Source organism: Anomalospiza imberbis, chromosome 1 (assembly GCF_031753505.1).
Source record: "Anomalospiza imberbis isolate Cuckoo-Finch-1a 21T00152 chromosome 1, ASM3175350v1, whole genome shotgun sequence".
Taxonomy (NCBI): Eukaryota; Metazoa; Chordata; class Aves; order Passeriformes; family Viduidae; genus Anomalospiza; species Anomalospiza imberbis.
The window spans coordinates 56,214,270-56,233,906 of NC_089681.1; the positions used below are offsets into that span (position 1 = coordinate 56,214,270).

General features: G+C 39.1%; 1 protein-coding gene across 2 annotated transcripts in view; it reads left to right on the forward strand.

Moving 5' to 3' along the window:
• The first annotated feature begins 10,739 nt into the window (after nt 1-10,739).
• DOK6 (docking protein 6) overlaps nt 10,740-19,637 on the forward strand; it is a 249,157-nt gene continuing 240,259 nt past the window's right edge. For both annotated transcript variants that reach the window (XM_068193335.1, XM_068193315.1), the window contains exon 1: nt 10,740-11,094. In XM_068193335.1, coding sequence (XP_068049436.1) covers nt 11,029-11,094 — 66 coding nt within the window. In that variant the 5' untranslated portion in view covers nt 10,740-11,028. The remainder of the gene's footprint in view (nt 11,095-19,637) is intronic.

Below are 19,637 nucleotides of genomic sequence, written 5' to 3' on the forward strand. Positions count from 1 at the left end.
TTTTAGCGTTTGATCCAATGTCACAATAGCCATTGAACACTTGTTAGACATTGCCTGATTTAGAAAGACTAGAACGAAAAATGCCAGCAATTAAAAATTATGGTCACTCTGTCTCCAAAGATCAAACATATCTCCAGGAAGATTTCAAAATGGTGAGTTTTATTTCTTAACTTCATGCAGAGCCATATATCTTTTTAATGATACATAAGTAGGTTTTATATTTTTATGATTTTCAACTGTCATTCCTATGTCATGGGATTACATGTACTTTCTCCATGAAAACCTAATGTCATTGGTTTTGTAGGGGAATGCTGAAGAACAGACTGTGTATTTCTCAGTTCTGCAGTGACCCAGCTCTACATGGAGGCAAGTTTCCTTGGACTGTCAATGACTTCTTCATCTCTGGCTGCCTCTATTGGGCTCAGTCAAGAGGCTATCTTCCACTTTTCTTCATTAAAAAAAAAAAAAAGAAAAGCAGTACTTCTAATAGTGAGCAGTAAATGAAATTAATTCACTGAGTTTCATTTAAACAGGGTAGGAGTGAAAAAGAGACTTTGTTTTCTGCTGCTGTGCTCTCTCTGAAGTCCCCTGGCTTCGCCTGCCTGGCAGAGGCACGGTCAGCAGTGAGGGACACTTCCCTGTTTCTCGTGGCACGGGGAGCGGCTAAGACAGAGCGCTTCGCTGTCTGCCTTGTATGGAGGAGAGGCGGCATCCGAGAAGGTAATGAGGGAGTCGACTCACGGCCGAGGAAAAAGTCTCAGGTTTTATGCAAGCTCCGGGGAGCTCTGAATTCCATGTTCCGGCGGCTGAAAGTGATCACGAGGCTTTCACAATCACCTTAAATACCAGGGTGGAGACAAGGGGGAAGGATGCCCACCACCCAATGGGGGAATTCGGGGGAGAGGAAGGCAGGAGGACAGACAGACACACAAACGAATGGGAGAAGGTTAAGGGAGGGACCCCTGGCCTTCGTCCACTTACTCAATGCCCAAGGTGGAAGATTTGGGGAGGGTAGGATTAGGAGCTGAGTGATGGACAAGGCACCAGAAAAGGGTGGTATTGGAGGAGGGGTGAGAAAGCTCAAGGTGGAACCATTGGGAGAAAATGGGGGGTGAAGGGGCAAACCATTATAGAACTGTTACAAAGATATAAAAACACAATACAACAGTTTTCCATTTCTCTTCATCAGTTGGGATGGTATGATGACAATAAGAGCATGGTGTTGGGGTGAAGAAAGTGTGTCAAACCTGCCTTTATCAATTACCTACTGTGGACCTGAGTTGGAAGTTTTCATATTACAGAGGAGGGAAGATTTAGTTTCAGATGTCTACAATGTTTTATTATTAGAACGTTATTTTCTGTAAGCATACTTATATATAGAAACTATTCTGAGTACCAGACTCTCTCGCAATAAATAGTAGTGAATTTGTTGGTTAAGTTTAAAATTAAAAAAAATCCCAAAACAGTATTTTGGCAAAGGTAGAATGTTATTGGTTGTGAGATATGTTTTTTAATTGGAAGTGAACTGCAAGACTTAGCTGTAATAATAGTAAAGCCATTACAATCAAAGCTGACCTATAGTTAATATTTTTGTGCGTGTGTGTAGCAAGTAAAATTGATGTATTAAATACTCTTACAAAATTAACATTAAATAAGATGTAAAGGATACACTGAATGAGTTTGAAGGTCTTTCTTCAAAAGTTTCACCAAAATTATATTTCTGGGGGTTATATGACCCTCTTTTCTGGTCTCTGTTAAAGCACAGAAGGTAAACAAGCAACTTTTCTGATTCTAAGGAGAGAGACTGCTGAATTTTTCACTTGATTTCTGCTTAGGTGGCTTTCTGCTTTGATTTTCCTTAATAATCTTAGTGTCACCAGTCAGGAATGGAATCAGCAAAGCTATGAGGAATTAGGATCTTTTCAATGAATTGTCATCTAGTTGTTAAGGTTATTATGTCACCCACATTTAGGGTTTTCTACTGCCCACTAGGCTCTGAAAACATCACCTACAATCTCATACCCGCTACTAATATCTATTTATTGAATCTGGGAAAAGATCAAGAGTGATGTAATTCAAAAGCCTCGTTTTAAGTTCCTCTTCTTTTTAAACTTGGCAGATGCTTTACCACCACCATGCTTGTTGTCCTTTCAAACCGCCATGACCTTTATAGAAGATGAAAGAAATATGCTCTTTGCAGAAAACTTCTTCAGTATGTTTAAAATTAACAAGCTGGGGACTATAAAAGAGTATCAAACTTTAATGAATATTTTCTAGCTAAAAATGCCTTCCAGAAAAGGAGTAATTCCAAAAAGTGCTGGTCTTAGAATACGAATTTCAAATCTGTAGGAGGAAGAAAAAAAATCTCAGTTTTCAATAAAGATAATAGCTACTGGAAATTGTGTAACAGTTGCAATTATCTCAACTTTGAAATTAATAATACTGCTGGTTCCTGATTAAAATAGTCTGTCATATATAAAAGGTAAAACTTGGATCATCTGTAGTAAAAAAAAGAAAGAAAAATACAGGCAGCAAAGAGCAAACATTAAAATCACCTTCTAAAAAAAGATGACAGGAAAGTAATAGAATGCACAAATTGACAGTCACAAATGTTCAACCCAGAAACTTCTATCAAATTATTACAGTCATCTGAAAATACATTTGGTGCTTCAAACTGGTGGGTTTGTGGAGAGTACTTCTTTAAAATTACTGTCTTTGGAACAAATGAATGAGTTAGGTGTCCAGGTCTGTATAACTAAATTGACGCTACAAAAAAAAAAAAAAAAAAAAAAAAAACCCAAAAAAATTGCGGTCAAATAAGTCAGATGCTGATGGATTCCTGGATGATATTTAAACATTCATAAAATGCTTAACTCCATTTTACAGACATACACAAGAGCGTTATTGCACTGTTAGGGCAGGAGAGCAGATAACAGTTCTATTATAAGTTACACTTTGGACCCTACATTTATTTGTGCATGAACACATCCTAACATTCACATTTAGAGGCAAATGAATGCATGCTAGAAAAGATTTTCTCATTCAGCCTAAAATGTCACAATTTTATTTTTTAAATGTGATAAGAGAGCAATTTTTCAGAGAAAAATTATCTCATCTGAAAAGCCTTTTTTGAACTATTTGACCTAGAAAAAAATTCATAAAATCCATTTATTCAAAATAATGTCCATCCATTTTCTATTTTCTCAAGCTGCAGCTTAAACTGCTCTATACAGGGAAAAAATACATTAACTACAATAAAATAGTAATAAGTATTAACCTTAAAGGATAAAGGATTGGTAATTAGCCATGTACACAACGTCACAGTACTTCTAAAGAGTTACAGAAAGTCTGTGATGTTAATATCGAACCATTCTGCAAAGGTATTCAGGTAAGATTAAGTGGTGAAATCATACTCATATGTGATTGAAGATAAGTAGGGAAATATTTATGTTTTACACTGTGCATTCCCTGAAGGGGTGCCTACCGCCTACTCTACCTGATATTGCAGGCAATGGAGGGTGAGGAATGACAATTTGGTAACACATTAAAAACAGCTCCACTTCCAGTGGAAAAGCACATGGCTGTGAAGACTGAAATAGATTTTCCCTCCTGCCACTCCCCACCTACCCACGCAAAGGACCCAAGCTGGAATTCCTGGAGTTGTGCAGAGCCGAACAAACCAGTGTCAGCCCAGGGAAAATGCAGACTGCAATCATGATTTCTGCAGACTTCAAAAGAGTGATGCTTGGTTTCTCTCTGTATTTGAAGGCACAGCCATGTTCAGGATTATGTAAATGCTGTATAATCCCCAGATCTTGGGCCATTCCTTTAAAAGTTAGACCTCTCTATGATCTCATACTTCTGTGGGTCCCAGTCTTGTCCTGCAAAAGTTAAGGGTACTGACAGCAACCACAGAATGTCTTTGCAAATCTGACATCTATTTCCTAGAGTCAGTCCACATACACCCATATAACAGTGGAGTATGCACAGGTTTGGGATACAGTTACCCAGGATGTTCTCAGACAAACAAAGCTTTGTACACTCACCTGAAGGAGGTGTCTCATCCTGCTCTCAAAAGCTTCAGTACACTTTGTGGTAATGTAAACAATGTGAAGTGTGATGCTGAGGCAGAGACTTACCTCCTCCACTGCCACTAGTACTGCAATATTCTGAAACATGTGATATCCACCAAGACCACTCTTTGAACTAGTGAAGGCTGTGGATACCTGGAAAAGTTATGCACCCAGACACCTTTCTCTGTTGCAGGGTCTGCTTGCAGTGTTAGGGGCTGGTGCGCTGTCAGTGCAGCTGGATTTTAAATAAGCCATTTTGTGAACAAAACCAGTGAACTCTGAACTGCTAGAAATCTGAGATTTTTCTCCTCTACTAGACAACCTGGCCTCAGTAACTACATATTACCCACTGTCTCCTGCAACAATTGGACATAGGAAACTCACACTGTGTACAGTCCAGAAGTGTGATCAACAGGACTGACAGGAAGACAACAGCAATGCTGAATATGTGATAGTTGAACATTTATTTGCCTTCCCTTACTGACAGAACATGTCACAGTCTGTGTTCTTCACCTGACATCAGTTTTCACAGAATTTCTAAGCTACTACCCACCTTTCAATTTTTCTTACTCCCACCAGACTGGTCAGCCTGCAAGGCTGTGTCAAGCTGGACAAGGATCCTGTGCATGTTCTCAAGGGTGGTCCCTACTTAGACATATTTCCCGATACCTTCCTGCACATCCAAACCTTTCCTACACAACTCTGGTTAATTTCTTTCTCTCAGATTTCTCTCAGAAGCTGGGTATTAAAACATTTGAAGTTCTGTGTCTTAACAAAATACTCACCATAGCTGTCATAATGAAATACATTACTTTGCATATGACCACCAAAGTCAGCCTTCCCAACAGACAAAATTGAAGGCTATAAGAACAGTTTCCTTAAAACATGGAGTTGCAATAATACAGCAAAAATACAGGAGAAGAATAAGGCAACAAAATTTGTGATGAATGCTATGTTTAACAATAGTTTGTTCCTCAGAATTTTGGCCAGATTCCACCCCTCTTTTTGTTAGGTCAAGCTGAAGTCTCCTTTGAATTTGAGTCAGATCTATCTTCCTGCTATTTTCTCAGGCTCTTGCTGTCTTCTCTCACAGAGATGGGTAAGAAGGGGAAAGGATGGGTCAACTCTAAGACAAAAGTATGCTAAGATATACTGTCCTAGCTTTCACTTCTGTTTTGGAAGACTTTGTGAAATTTGGCACTAAGACACGTCCTTGTGTCACTCCCTTTTCTCCTTGTTCTTAAGGTTCTTCCATTAAGATTTCTATCCTACTTCTTCATTTCCGCATTCTTTGGTGTAGGCTGCTTTATTTCCCTTGTGCATATTGCTGTGCACACATTCATAAAAGACTGTTCTTTCTATTAAAAGGAATATAAAGTAAATAGACCTCTTTTCTACATTCATTCTCAATATCACATGGTTTAGCTTGCAATGAAATTTATCTTTTTGAAGACTCTATCACAAGACTAGGTTGAAATGCTACCTGAGAGGATAGAATTGGTAGAAAACCAGATAGGAAAATCAAATATAATAACTTCCCTGTAAGACAGGAGGGATGGTAGGAAGAGAACATGTTTAGAATGCATTTGGTAGCTTTTGATCTATTGCAGTTCTTTTCATTAACAGACTGTAACTCTGACCATTTATAAACTAGAAACCCATAGAAAACACAAAGAAAAGTAGTAAGTAGGTGGAATATTTTAATGCAGGACATCCCACGGCAGACACGCTAGAGAACTTGGATGAATTAGAATTCAAATTTGTCTTAAATATTAAGTGCACTTAGCTAAGTTTTAACCTTCAAGTCTTTTAAGATAATTATAATGGAAAATAATAATTTCTACACAATATGGGATTTCATTCTCTAAAAGTGTTCATGGAGCTCTTTCTGAAGATTATTGGAGTATTTTAGGTAAAATGGCAAACATATTATTTTAAATAGAAAGCTTATGTGCTATTCACCATGTTTCATGTTTAGAAATTGGCAGAAGCCAGTCAGAAAATTAATGTTTTTATAGCTATATTTGTTTGCAAGGGGATTAGGTCTAATGGGTTTCCTAAGATTTAGCTGCCTTAATTTGAAACATTATTTGCCCACAAGCAGAAGCACAGTACCTTTCTCTTGGTTATTACACTTCATGGTCAAATATATCAGCTTAAGCCCTTTATGATAAAGTCAGTATACAAATTCTTCTGATATAACTGCTGCACGGTGCTGCTCTCCAAAACCAGACTAAGGCAGATATCTGGGGAAAGTAAACTCTCTAGCTGATGTAGTTACCTCCAAGTGAGCACATCTGCCAAGAAAAAGATTGTTTGCCTACACAGTCACAGGGGCCCCCAATCATACCCACAGTATTTCTTGGTTTGGGGCAAAGTGACAAAAGCATAAATTATGATTTGTGTCCAAAGTCAGAGTCTTGGAGGAGCAGAGATTTTGACTCTTGCTGGCCCTCTGGTAGAAAAGCAGAGGTGAAAATATTCCCTTTTCTGATCTCCAATACCAGTCTAATCAGCTATAATATGTCACTCTATAAACTAGGAGATGACACTTTTTAAAATTTACCTTTCTGGCACAGGTCGGGAGCAACAGGGTTAGATATAAACATGTCTACCCTATAGTTGGGGGATAAAAAATAGGTACTATTGGACTGGATAGAAAGCCAGTAATAAATATGCATGTGGTTTCATGCAGGAAATAATGGCTTTGCTTTTTACAATGCCCATGGAAAACAACGGTTTTTTAATATTGTCTATCTACATGATTTATATTTCATGCTAGTTCACAAAGGACTCTGGTTAGTATGTGATTTATGGTTGGAGCAAAATAATTGTCTGAAACCTAGATGAAGGTAGGCTTTCAACACATTAATAATACATTAGCTAATGTTTCTTTCTTGGCATTGCCTATGCAAATTTCTATTATCATAATAAAAATGACTGTTTATTTTAGATTGGAAACAGCTTTAGGTGAGAACATGGTTTTTTATCAGGTGTCTTGAATAAATACTAACTGCCATTCTTTGATAAACTTTTAACCAGTTTTTCTTTTAGTCTCAGCTGGTATTTGGTCAGGCAAGTAGAGGGAGAAACAGCTAGAAATTGAGAGGAACACTCTGTGCTCCTCTTTGGCAAGTGTGGTAAAAGTCCACCCTGGCTAGAAATGTCAAACACTGAAAACCCTCACTGAAAAATGATTCATGAATGTGAATCATTCACAAACAGTGGATGTATAATTTCAGATTTAAAATATATACTGCCTAAATTTGTTCATTTTGTCAAGTAAGCACAGGTGAAGATAATTTTATTCAAATTAATTGCTTTCTGTCAGAGGCAAACAGCAATACATATTGTCTGTCCAAAATAGTATTAGATTTGATTGCACTTAGGTAGATCAGAAATTAACTTCTCTGCTTGAAATAATTTGTGACTTGATTACCTGCTGAATCATTTCCCTTTCTAAATGATGATTTCACACCAGCAGCCATATAAAAAACATCATATTTTTGCAAATATATAAGGAATTTATTCATTGCAATGTATTCTTCAGAAGGAATCATACTCTGTCTTCCCTGACACTGCCCACTGAGTTTGTACCTGTTGAGTTTCTGAGACCGTTTGACTTCCTGAAATTTCTGAAGAGATGGAGCATTTGGCGTGACTGCTTTGAGGAATCTTCCTTTGTAAGTTGTGACTTTCTCAGCAAATAGAATGCATGCATGTAATGGGAACACAAGAGTGTTTTTGTGGGGAAGTAACAACACAGTTTGTCTGTATTCCTGTGATTCAGAGTGGCCTTGCTATGCATTTGTGCCCCAAGCTGCCCATGGGACTCATATGCAGATGAATATTTGATTATTCTGTCTGGTGCTATACAAAGCAGCTGAAAATAAATACCAGACTGATCATCTTATAAGCTCAGGCTGGCTAATTTACACTCTGGAGACTGTAGAATGAAAATGCCTTGTATTTTACACATATTTTCCTTATCATTTTTTGTTTTTTGTTGTATTTTGTTGCAATAAAATAAGTAATAACAATGCCACTAATACATGGATTTTAAAGAATAATACAGAAGCAATAATAAATAATTGGAGAAAAATTGGTTGAAAATTACTATTAGCTACAATATTATTATAAATCAAAACAATTTTGCATTTTTGTTATGTGATAAAAAAATATACTTAAGAATAAATGGATTATTAACTTTGGAAATATAGCACCGTCTTCAATTTCATTGGCAAGAAATTTTCCACTGTAGAGTTCTGACAAGACATGCATGTTACAGAAGTGACACAAATTCAGCTGTATCCTTTCTGCAGAAATTGGAAAACTAAAGAGTGCCCAGGAATGTTGTGTGTTGTGAAACTGCTGCTCTTTCTGAATGATAAACAGAAGAGATTAAAAAAAAAAAAAAAAGCATTAATTCTATCTCTGTTTGAGAACACATATAATTTTTCTCAGATCCTACAAGTCCATTTTTGTGTAGCTGAAAGGTGGTGAAGAGGGAGCAGGGACTGCATGTGAAACCAGTTCTACAAACTTACAAATCATTCAGGGTTAATCTGTAAGGAAAATGTCTTTTTGTCAGTTAATTGAATAGGATTATGTACTTTTCTGGTTGGCAATTGAAAGGAAATATTTCTCTCCTTTTTGATCCTTCAAGAGCTTTCTGTACTTTAAACAATCACTAGTCTCATCTTGAACAAAGCTTTTGTTTAATATGTGGTAAGGTGTCTTGAAAGAATTCTCTCATAGGCATATCCCAGTTTTCTCCCTAAAAATCACTGAATATTCTGACTTGACATATCTTTAAAAAAGAAATTAAGGAGGAAGTAATATTCTGCCCAAAAGTAGGAGTTGAAACTCATCCTTTTGACATTTCACTAGAAATACCAAGGAAGCTTCAATTATACATAGGCTAAGTATTTTTCTCTATTCCTTCAGATGACCATATCTTTTATTAAAAAGTGAGTAATTATATAGAAGTTTTTGTCTGGATAAAAATAATGCAGAATCTCAATTCCTAGGCATTGTTCCAAAATTTATATAATTGGGAACTGAGTTACTAGAAAATAAATGGATAGGTAAACTTCCATGTGCTTCATTAATTGCTATTCAATTAAGGAAAAAAGATTGGGAACAAATAATAAGGGTTATTCTCAGAAAAGGGAATTCTCTTGGCATAGCCTTGTAATTTTCACACTCATTAGACTTGAATGCAAAGCTAAAAGCAGTCAATGAAGATGTAAGATCATGATGTTAAGATTCTGTTTTGTTGTGGGTTTTTTTTTTTTTTTTTTTTTTTAATGGGATACCCTACCCAGCTGATAGCAGAGTAGCAAAAATAACTTTGTACCAAGTAGTACCCTTTGGGTACTGGAAGATTACTACAAGGTCACCCTGAAGCCTTCTCTTCTCCAGGCTGAACAACCCCAACTGTCTCAGCCTTTCCTCACAGGAGAGATTTTCCATCCCTCTGATCGTGTTCATGGCCCTCCTCTGGTCTGTCTCTAGCAGGTCCTTGTCTTTTCCATGCTAAGGGCTCCAGAGCTGGATGCAGTACTCCAGGTAGTTTTATAAAGTTACAAAGTTTTTCCTTATAATTCCATCATCCAAGCACTGTAATAATTTTTCTAGATTGTATCTTTCCTATTTGCTTCAAGGCTAATCTCTAATGTTGTCTGTTGATTTTGAAAATCAGAAATAAATCTAACAAACTTTCAACTACAGAATTACATTCCATCACCCCAGCCTTCAGCACACTACATACTGCAAATTCCTGTTTCAGGAAACTTCAGGACAATGGTGCAGTAGAATGTCAATATTTAGCAAAAGAGCACATGAAGCTTTTGTTAAGATTAGCATACCAATCAAACTTTTTCCACTGAAGGCATTTATTGAGTACAATTTTATGTAACAATAGTCATGCACTATTTTGTCAATCCCATATATATGTAGTTTTTCTTTCTCAAGCAGCTTGGGTCCATTCTTGTCCATCTCTACTCTACTGTAACTAAATCAAACACAATTTCTTCGGGTTTTTATCCTTTCCTAATGTCTCCTAAACATTACACTTTCTTCAGAAGTCATTCTTCTGCTAGGCCCACCTCAGTGAGCAGTAATTAAACACATGGTCATCACTCCGGAGAGCACAGAAAGCCTGTGTATGACGACTAATTTTTCAACTTCAGATGGACTTGTGCGTTTTTGGCTTTTTTTTCTCTCTTCACTTCTGTAGCTTAGATATTGTTTCATTAAGTTTGTTGTGCTGACACAAGAGTTCCGCGTTTGCTGATGGGCGTCTACTCGGCTTCCCGAATGCACGAGGCTGAAAGATGCCCTCCCGGGCCACATTTCCGAAGGGATTAGCCACCGGAGCTGGGGATGCCGCGACAGCAGCCTGGAGAAAAGTGGGCAAAACCGGGACGGCCGAGGAGAGCACCCGCCCTGTGCCCCATGTCACGCCCGAGCTCTGCCGGACCGAGGCACCCCGCGCCCCCTCCCCGGGGCCCCGGCGGCGGGCGGAGGGCAGCGCCGGCGCTGGGGGCGGGCTCCGCGGCCGCGGCGCCGGGGGCGGTGTCCCCGCTCCGCCCCGCCCCGCCCGCCGCACCGCCCGCTCCCGGCCGTAGGCGCGGGCAGCCGCGAAGCCGCCGCCGGGCGGAGCGGTGCGGAGAGGAGCGGGGCAGGGCAGCGAGGGGCCGGCGGAGAGAGGAGCGGGGCGGAGCGGCCGCCACCCGCACGGCGGGGCGGTGCGGAGCGGAGCGGAGCGGCCGCGGGAGGAGCGGGGCGCGGGCGGAGCGGAGCGCGGCGGCTGCCGCTGCCTGGATGCCAGAAGCGCCTCTGGAGCCAGCGGCCGGCGGCACCTGGGAGGGCCCGGGAGAGGAGGAGGAGGCGACGGCGGCGGCGGAGGGCGACTCCGGGCGCGGAGGGAAGGAAGCAGGCAGCGCTTGCCATGGCCTCCAACTTTAACGATATAGTCAAGCAGGGCTACGTAAAAATCCGCAGCAGGAAGCTGGGGGTGAGTTCTTTCTCCCTTCGGCGGCCCTGCCCGGGGTGGGAGCGAGGCGCTGGGTATCGCCTCGTCGGCCTGGGGGGCGGTGGTGACCCGGGCCGGGGCCGCCAGCGCGGGGCGCGGCGACCTGCTGCTGCTGCTGCTGCTGCTGCCGCCGCCGCTGCTGCTGCTGGGGCTGCCTCTGGTGCTGCTACCGCTGGTGCTGCGGTGCTTCTGCTGGTGCTGCTGCCGGGGCTTGGACTTCGCTCCCGGCTCCGGAGGGGTCGGTGGGGGTGCGCTGCCATTGCGCCTCGGAGAGAGCCTGCGGCTCTCTCTGATCCCCTCTCCGGGAAGGCGCCGCTCCTCCCTTCTTTCTCAGCGATCGCCCGCCAGGGTCACTGTCCGCGAAAAGCTGCGCCCCGTGCCCCTGTCCTCCTCGAGTAGCCCAGCCCAGGGCTGACACTCCCCTTTGGCCATCCCTGCGCTCCTCTGTCCCTCTCCTTGCTGCCTCCGGCAAGGGCTTGGGTGGGGAGGGGGAAGCGCAAGCAGGAGCTGTAAACTTTGCGTACAGATTCTCCCTCTCTCTATCCCTCCCATTTCGGAGAGGGATGTTTTCAATCAGGGCAGGGTCAGGAAACACTCTGCTGATACCGGAGTAACAGAGAAAAGCAAGCGTGGGGGTGTGATGGTGCTCTGCCCTAGGGCACGGGGAATTGGGGAATGAGAGCCTGCAGCGGACCGGGGATGTGCAGGGAGGCAGCGTGGTAACAGCTTCATGAACCTAAAGGCAGATACAGAGGGTGACAGAGATTCAAACTAGGGGCTGTCTCTTAGGTGAGGGTGGCTGTTCTCAGTGCCCACCGGGATGCTCAGCGACATCGCGTGTGCTATCAGATTGGCCGTGGGCACTTTCCCTGAAGGGGTGCAGAAAATCTTGAAAAGGCAGTGAAGTTGGAGCAGAGTGTGTGCCGAGGTCAGGATTTTCTAAACTTCAGTCGGTCCCGGGAATCATCGGTTTGGGCTGTCTCCTACGTTTTGTGAGAGAACAGGAATGCTTGCTTGCATAGCTACTGATGTTGCCAGTAATACTGAAAGGTCCAAGTCTCTGTTGGCGTGACGCTGGGAGGAGGTCTGAGGTTCTTTGTGTTCACTCTTTCAGTTTTCCTTCAGGTGTGCAGAAAAGCGCAGGGTCTCTACCAGCTCTTCCTTCCAGGGAGGTGGTCTCTGCTTCCCCTGAAATCTAACAGCAGGGACCATGTGAAATCTGCCCTCCTCCAAGTCGTGCTCTGTGAGCTTATCACAGTGCTAATATTTATCTCCTTCTCCCCCTCTCTCCCTCCTCCCCCCCTCTCCCCCCCCAGCTGCTGTGCATTGCTTGCAGACACAGTGTGCAGGATGGTGGGGCACTAATCATGAATTGACCTTTGGAGCACTTTGATGACTTGGCAGGGCTGTTAATTCCAAAAGAGCACAGGAAAGTTTGGTCCAAACCCTTAATAGCCTCAACTACAAATGTTTGAGAGATGGTGTGAGAAATTCAAAGAGAATGGATGCTCCTGTTAATGATTTTGCAACCCCAAAGTCACTCTGTGCATCAGTCAAGCATTAATCTTATCTGAAGAAGCAATTTCTAAGCCTCAGTTTGTTTCTGGCAGTCCTCTGCTTAACCTTTGCTCATCAGTTTTTCCCCTGCTCAGCAGTGTTATTGGATGGGCCCAACACAAAGCAGAGAGATGATGGTATCCTATCACCTTGATGTTAGTAGTTGGAAGCAGAGTTAATCTATTTGCTTTGCAAATCTGGCTTTGAAGCCATCTCAAGTGTCCTTTAAGTGTGAAATTATGTATATGCATATCTCTATGTATGCAAATACGTTTATATATCTATGTCTATGTCGTATGTGCAACAAATGTAGAGCTCATATCACAGTAATCTTGGATGATACTTGCTGACCTGTGTAAAAAAAATTGTGAAGAGTGATATTTCATTGCAGAATATTTTATGTAGCTTGAATATTTTGTTTTGAAGATGTTATCCGATTTTTTAAGGGGGACACATAAAACTTTTTTTTTGCATGGATGTTTTCCATGGTCATAATGATTATTGTACCTCTACACTAAGCAGAAGGGAAATAGTTCATATGGTGTCTGTGGAGGATTTTCTCCTGCTGAAGTGTGTGAGGGTGACAATTCAGACTATACAGCCTCAGGCAGGTGGTAGTATAAGCTTAAATATGACATATGGAAATGCACATCTGAATAAATCTATTAAATGCAATTTAAAAGGGATTATATTTTATAGAAAATAGCATCAAAATTCAAACTAATGTGATGGTTGAAAGGTATGAGTATGTGTGTATATATCCATGGCTAATTGTATTCTTGTGACTGAATATCTAAATTAATGCAATTTTTATTCACTCAGTGAAATATTAAAAGTTTGTCTTTTTTTCCCTTCATGTCTGTCTCCAAGTCCAAACCTTAATGACTTACACGGGAGCCATCATAATGTAGGTGAATACATCAGTTTTCAGGGATATACATGTCTGCTAGCAAATGAATATTTTTAACCTCCAAAAATGCAAAACTACTGAAAAGCGGAAAGAGAGCTATGGGTTCTGGAAACTAAGGCTAAGATAATTTTTAAATATGGCAATAGAATTTTATCTCTTGTTATGTTATGTTTCATTCTTACACATTGCAAGTTACTGGTGTAGTTTTTTTTGGTCATAATAGTCTACATTCTTTGAATATTTCAAAGTCTCCTGAAAAGCAGATTGATTAAAACTTGGAGAGCTGAGGTGTCTAATACCAATTTTAGTGCTAGACTTGGGCAATAAAACTAATTCTAACCTTTAGGCTGGTAGCCAATTCGTTATGGAAATTCTTCCAATTCAGCTTTTATTCTGTTTTGTTTTGTGACTGAGGGAACCCTGGCTAGGAATCAAATGAAAGATACTTCAATAGTATATTTTCATTTTATCGAAAAAACCTCACAACAACAAGCTTTCATCTGGGGAGAACTTTCTGGTAGAATTTACTTTTTTAAGAATTTAATTTACAGAAACCCAGGTAGTAAATCTTCATCTAATTGTGAAATGGAAATCTTCATGGGTTTTTTTTTTTTACAAGGTATAATGTTTACTTCTGATGTTTTACACCTATGCCTTGCGTTAAGTACTTGTTACCCTGTCTGACTACTCCCCACATACCTTCAAATTCTATTCATTGTATTCATGAAGTCAGGACTCAAGCTGTTTTCCCATCAGTAATTGGTTCTGTTCAGAAAAGTGATTTTAAGACAAAAATGATGCCTAAATCATGGAAATACATGGCAAGAAGAACTGCAAGAATTTATCCTTACTTTTTTGTTTAGTGATACTTGATCATTAACTTTTATTTTGCCTTCTTTTCAATGTAATTCTTAAGTGCTTGTTTACAGAAATCTATTAATAAATAATTTGCATGGTATATTCTTCTGACAGTCCAGTATTTTCAAGTATACCTCATTGTTCTGATACCTTTACTATGCTAAAGTTGTTGTAAGGTTGGAGTCAGCTGAGGAGGTTTACCAGCCTCTCTGTTGTTGTATTCTGACTCTGGGAATATCATGGTTTCTGCCATGGAGATATCAGGCCACAAAGAGACATCCAGCCAGTCTGACCGCTTAGTCTGTCTCATTACTTTTGTTAGGCATGAACTGTACATGAAACTTTTCCCTGGTGCCTTGAAATGTCAAATATATGTTCAAGGCTGTGCAGTAGGCAAGCTCATGTGTATACGTCATGTCTTCATCAAGGTTTCATGGTGTCTTTGAAGATTAGATACTGCAGTCATTAAGGATGACTTTAATTAGAAGATCTTTTATAAAATCTGTTTCCCTGCAGCCTAAACATGCCTTTCTTTTCAGTGCCCTGGCATTCCCACATTGTTTGATATTTTGCTTTTCTCTAATACTACATAAAGGAAATACTCATTCTAGCAGCCATTACATTTGATCTGTGTGACCCCTCTTTGAAATAAATTTGATTGTAATGTGGTGTGCTGTTCAGATCAGAATAGGTCATTTGTGTAGTGTGAAACAGGACTGTGCTGCCTTTGTTCTTTTGGAATCTTTCATACTTGTGTCACATTAAAATTCATATGACACAATTTTGTACTGCACTGGCTGTGCTTAGAGGCTGAAACTTTCTTGTAGCAGATTGGAATCCCTTTGTTGCCTCCTAATAAACTAAGCTGTGAGGATTTCATGCCTTGCTGAAGTGCTGTTTCTTGGAAAAAAACCCAGTTTGATGTCACATTAGGAAGTCTAATTAAAAATGAGCATTGTGTCACTTTGATAGTCTTGTTTTGACCCATATCAACCTTCAAAGTCATAATCTCATTGTTTGTTTGTTTTTGTCTTTTTTTGGTCATGCCTCGGCCATAGAATGAAAGAATCCTATATCTTGGAAATTTTCACTCTGTTTGTTAGTAATTACTAATTTTTCTGTGTTTCCACATACTAAGTGGAATTATTTTCTGGGTGCTTCAGTTTATACTGTAATACACCTATCTGAAGAGAAAATTGTACCTGCCATTCACTCTTGATTGAGTAATAAATAGTAGGTTGCTCTTAGTCACCAAATTAGAAGTTTTACCATATAACGTCCCCCTATTTTTAACCATGCTTTTAGATCATTACAGGTACCATTTCTGTAAATGAACACAGCATTTCTCCTTCTGCAGTTAACCCCGTCTTCAATCAGTCAGGGCTAACAATGTCATGAATGCGAACCACTGATTGCAATGTGGTTCCACTTGAAATAATGCAGTATGTGTCTTACAAAATCCTCACATTCAATTGATATTGTGTGTATATTTTGGGTGAAGAAGGAAAGGAGACCTGCAAAATTTCTTGAGTTTGAGATTACATTGATTGATCGCACTGGCTCTGCAAGAGGGTCATGATGAATATAGAGGGCAAAGTAAAGGTTCTTCTATTTCTTAGTTGTCACAGCTTATACAAAGAAACAAATACATGAAAAAGTGCAAACAAGTAGTACACCTGGAATAGATAACCTTTCCATAGATTGTTTTATATTATTATCTTTGGGAAAAGTGCTCAGCCTGATTGTAAGCACCAAGAGCTTTTTATATAACTGCATCCTGACCAGTGATATAAACTGTGAGTTACTTCTCGGAGTATGAAAATAATTCAAATGAAACTATAAAACCTTAATTCCTATTTATATAAATTAATTTTAATTTTTATAAAGCTCCAGATTAACAGGATTTAGATTACAGATTCCTTCCTCATGAAGGAGTTTTTCATGATAGTTCAAGGCAACCTGAGATATGGAATTAAAAGGATATCACTGTAATCCATTAAAGAAGCTACTCACATTCACTACTTAATACTGAAAGTATAATTTAAAATACCAATAATTCCTCCTTTCATTCTTCTTGCTAAAGTTACTTGAATGGATTTGAAAAATTAAAAGGAAAATACATGGATTTCCAATTTAGTCATTATGGAAAGAACAATAATCTTGAGCTTCTGACCAGTTTTTATTGATTAGGCCTATTGTACATGAAATTGAAAGAAATACCTTGCAGCCACGGTAAACAAGGACAAAAAGTCCCACAACTTTTTATGCTAATATTTGTGTTAAAGCAACTTGTGGGTCAGGTTTGTGGCAAGAACTTTGAAGTTGCTATGCTTCCCAGTTATTCTCTTGGTGTGCTTTTCTACCTCTTTATTCCCAAGAGGTGTGATAGCCAAATTAGTCTAGTAATTTTGTGATGGATGGCACTTACTTAGAGTCAAATAGTTCTCTTTTGTAGATAGCATATCACATCCATGTTATCAATGGATTATAGATGCTTCTATTTTTACTCTTGTGTGTAGTACCATTGGCCTCAGTGAGATTACACCTTAGCTGTATGATGATTACAAAAAGAAGTATTTGTACAGACGCTCTCTCTTTCACTTGCATATTGTGAGATGGTAAAATTTTATTGGGAATTTATTGTATCCCCTGTAAGGCCTTCTGTTTTTTCATTTAGGAGTCTGTAATTTTTGTCTTATAGTGGACATCATAATCTGATGAAAAGACCTTGACGTCAGTTTAAGGAACCTATTAACTTTGTTGGCTTTGGTTCAGTGTCCATGTGGGAACATTAGCCACGTGCATAGAACATGAATTTCCTTGTTGTAAAATGCCTTTCAAATCCTACTCAAAGGAATTGTCCTTTCTGAAATTGGTAATTATGGAAAGAACATGCTCTATGAGTCCTTGAAATATACAAGGAATTATTCATGTAATTCCAGTAGTGAGTTTTCTTCCTAGTTTTTTAGAAATAATCTCTCTTCGAATCATTCATTCAGATTTTTGCAAGCAGTGCAAAATGCTTTATAACTGTTGCCTGGCAACAACATATTCAGGCAACAGCGTATGTGAGTCAGTTGTTATATGTTTATATATGTGGCTGTGTATAGAGCATATATTTTAGATATATACTAATGAGACATTTTTTAAAAAGTGTGCTATGAAATGCTCTTTTTAAAAATAATAAAATTCAAATAAATGTCTTGGGGTCTACATTACCCTAGAAAGTTTGTCTTTTGTTTTAGGTTTTGTGAAAGATCAGCTAGCTGAATAGCTTTTCAGAAATGTCATGATGTAGTTAATATACTTCCTTTCAGTCTGAGCAAGCAGTTTAAAATATTCTCTTTGTTGAAGGCAATCAATATTTTATATGTATGGATGCTAAATTATATCCCTCACTGTTCTTTAAATTAATAATGTGCTATTGAACCCAAAAGTGGGTCTTTTACTGTGTACTGTAGCCTTTCATGTATGTTATATTTGAAATAATAATTGCAAATATTGCACTACAATTTTTGTTTTTATCTTTGCAACTTGCAGTGCAATTCAAGATTCAAAATCATTGTGGTGTATTATTGTAGTGAATTATAGTTTGATTGAAATTTTTTTTTTTCTGGAAAAAATACAGACTTCAGCTCTAAATACTATGAAATTTCTTTAAGGAAATAAATAAAGAAAAGGTAACTTTTTGCTACTGTGGAGAAAGTTTCTATGTGGTAGGACAAGATTGCAAACTTAGTGAAAAGATTTTAGTGAGAGTAGACTGTGTTCCGTAACTATCTTGACCCTTGGGCACATAAACGCTTACTTTCGATTCATGTTTTTTTTTAGTATTCAGAGAACATGTTCACACATCATGTCTAAGGAAAAAAAATTGTGTGATTGATAGATGCAGCTCATAAACCACTATATCTGAAAACTTTGTAGAAGTCAAGAGAGTTCCAGTGAGATTTGCAGCTGGCATCAGAATTGAATCTACTGTCTCCAGAAGTACTCTTACTGACTAGGGTATGCTTGGAAAGAGTTTTGAAGATGAATGTTAATTTTGAAGATCACTTACAAGTTAAAGAAAAAAAAAAAAGCCCTTTTGTAAGTTAGTTATGAAATACACTTCTTTTCAAAAGTGATCTCCTCTGCAAAATAAGTCTTCCAGATTCTGACGCTTTTTGACAATTGCAACGTGTGAAACATGGCATCGCTGTCATACTGAGAGGTTACAAGCCTGTGCAAATGAAGCCTCACAGGAGTTACTGTTCACTTAAGATGCACATAAATTAGGAAGATAATTAAGGGAAGTGTGTAAATCTTTTAAAAGATTGATCTTCTTTCTCTCTGTTGTTCAGTTGCCAAAATGTCCCTCATCATCTCTGGCTTATCTGGGCTGAACTTTGGAAAGGTTGTATTCATTAACATATCAGTGAGGAATTAGAAGCACATAGCATTGACTAGACCTGGAGAAAAAAGTTACGCTGTGTCTGCTGGAGGAATGGCTCTTTGGCATATTTCCCCTACCTGTTCATTGCAAAAAGAATTAATAGCAAAGTTTAATATTGAAGGCCTGTCACCGCTGTAGAACCAAATTACTACCATCTTTGAGAAAGAAGCCCTTGATACTTCTGTTACTTTTTGTTTGTCCCTGGATTTTTTTCTTTATTTGAGACAGTCTTGCTCCGAGGTACCCTGCCCTCAGAGTGAACTGTATATTCTCATTCCTCATGCAAACACTTTTTCTCCTGCAAAGAGATAAGAGAGAGTGCATGGAGTCTTACAAAACAAGAATACAAAAGAGTTTTCTGAATGAGTGGTCATAATTATTGGTTTTGTACAGTGCCTAAAAAGAAGAGGAAGCTTCATTTTAACTGAAGTTGACATGTTCAAAAATTATTAATCGCTAGATTACTGTGATGATAATGAGGTGTATGATATGTATAATATAGATAAAATAGTATGACAATAAATCCCCTAACAGCAAAGGGTGGAGGTTAATTTTCATAGCCAGAGCAAGGTTAATAAAATAAAAGATATTTTACTGAGTTTTATTTTCTATAGTTCTCAAACTACAGAATGAATTCTAGAGCTTTTTGCACTGTGGATGAAATAACCTCTCTTGAAAAGACAAAAATCTTTGTACTGATGTGTTGGACTCAGTATTAGAAAAGTTAAATTTTAGTCTTTGGCAGAGACATAATTTGTAATCTTG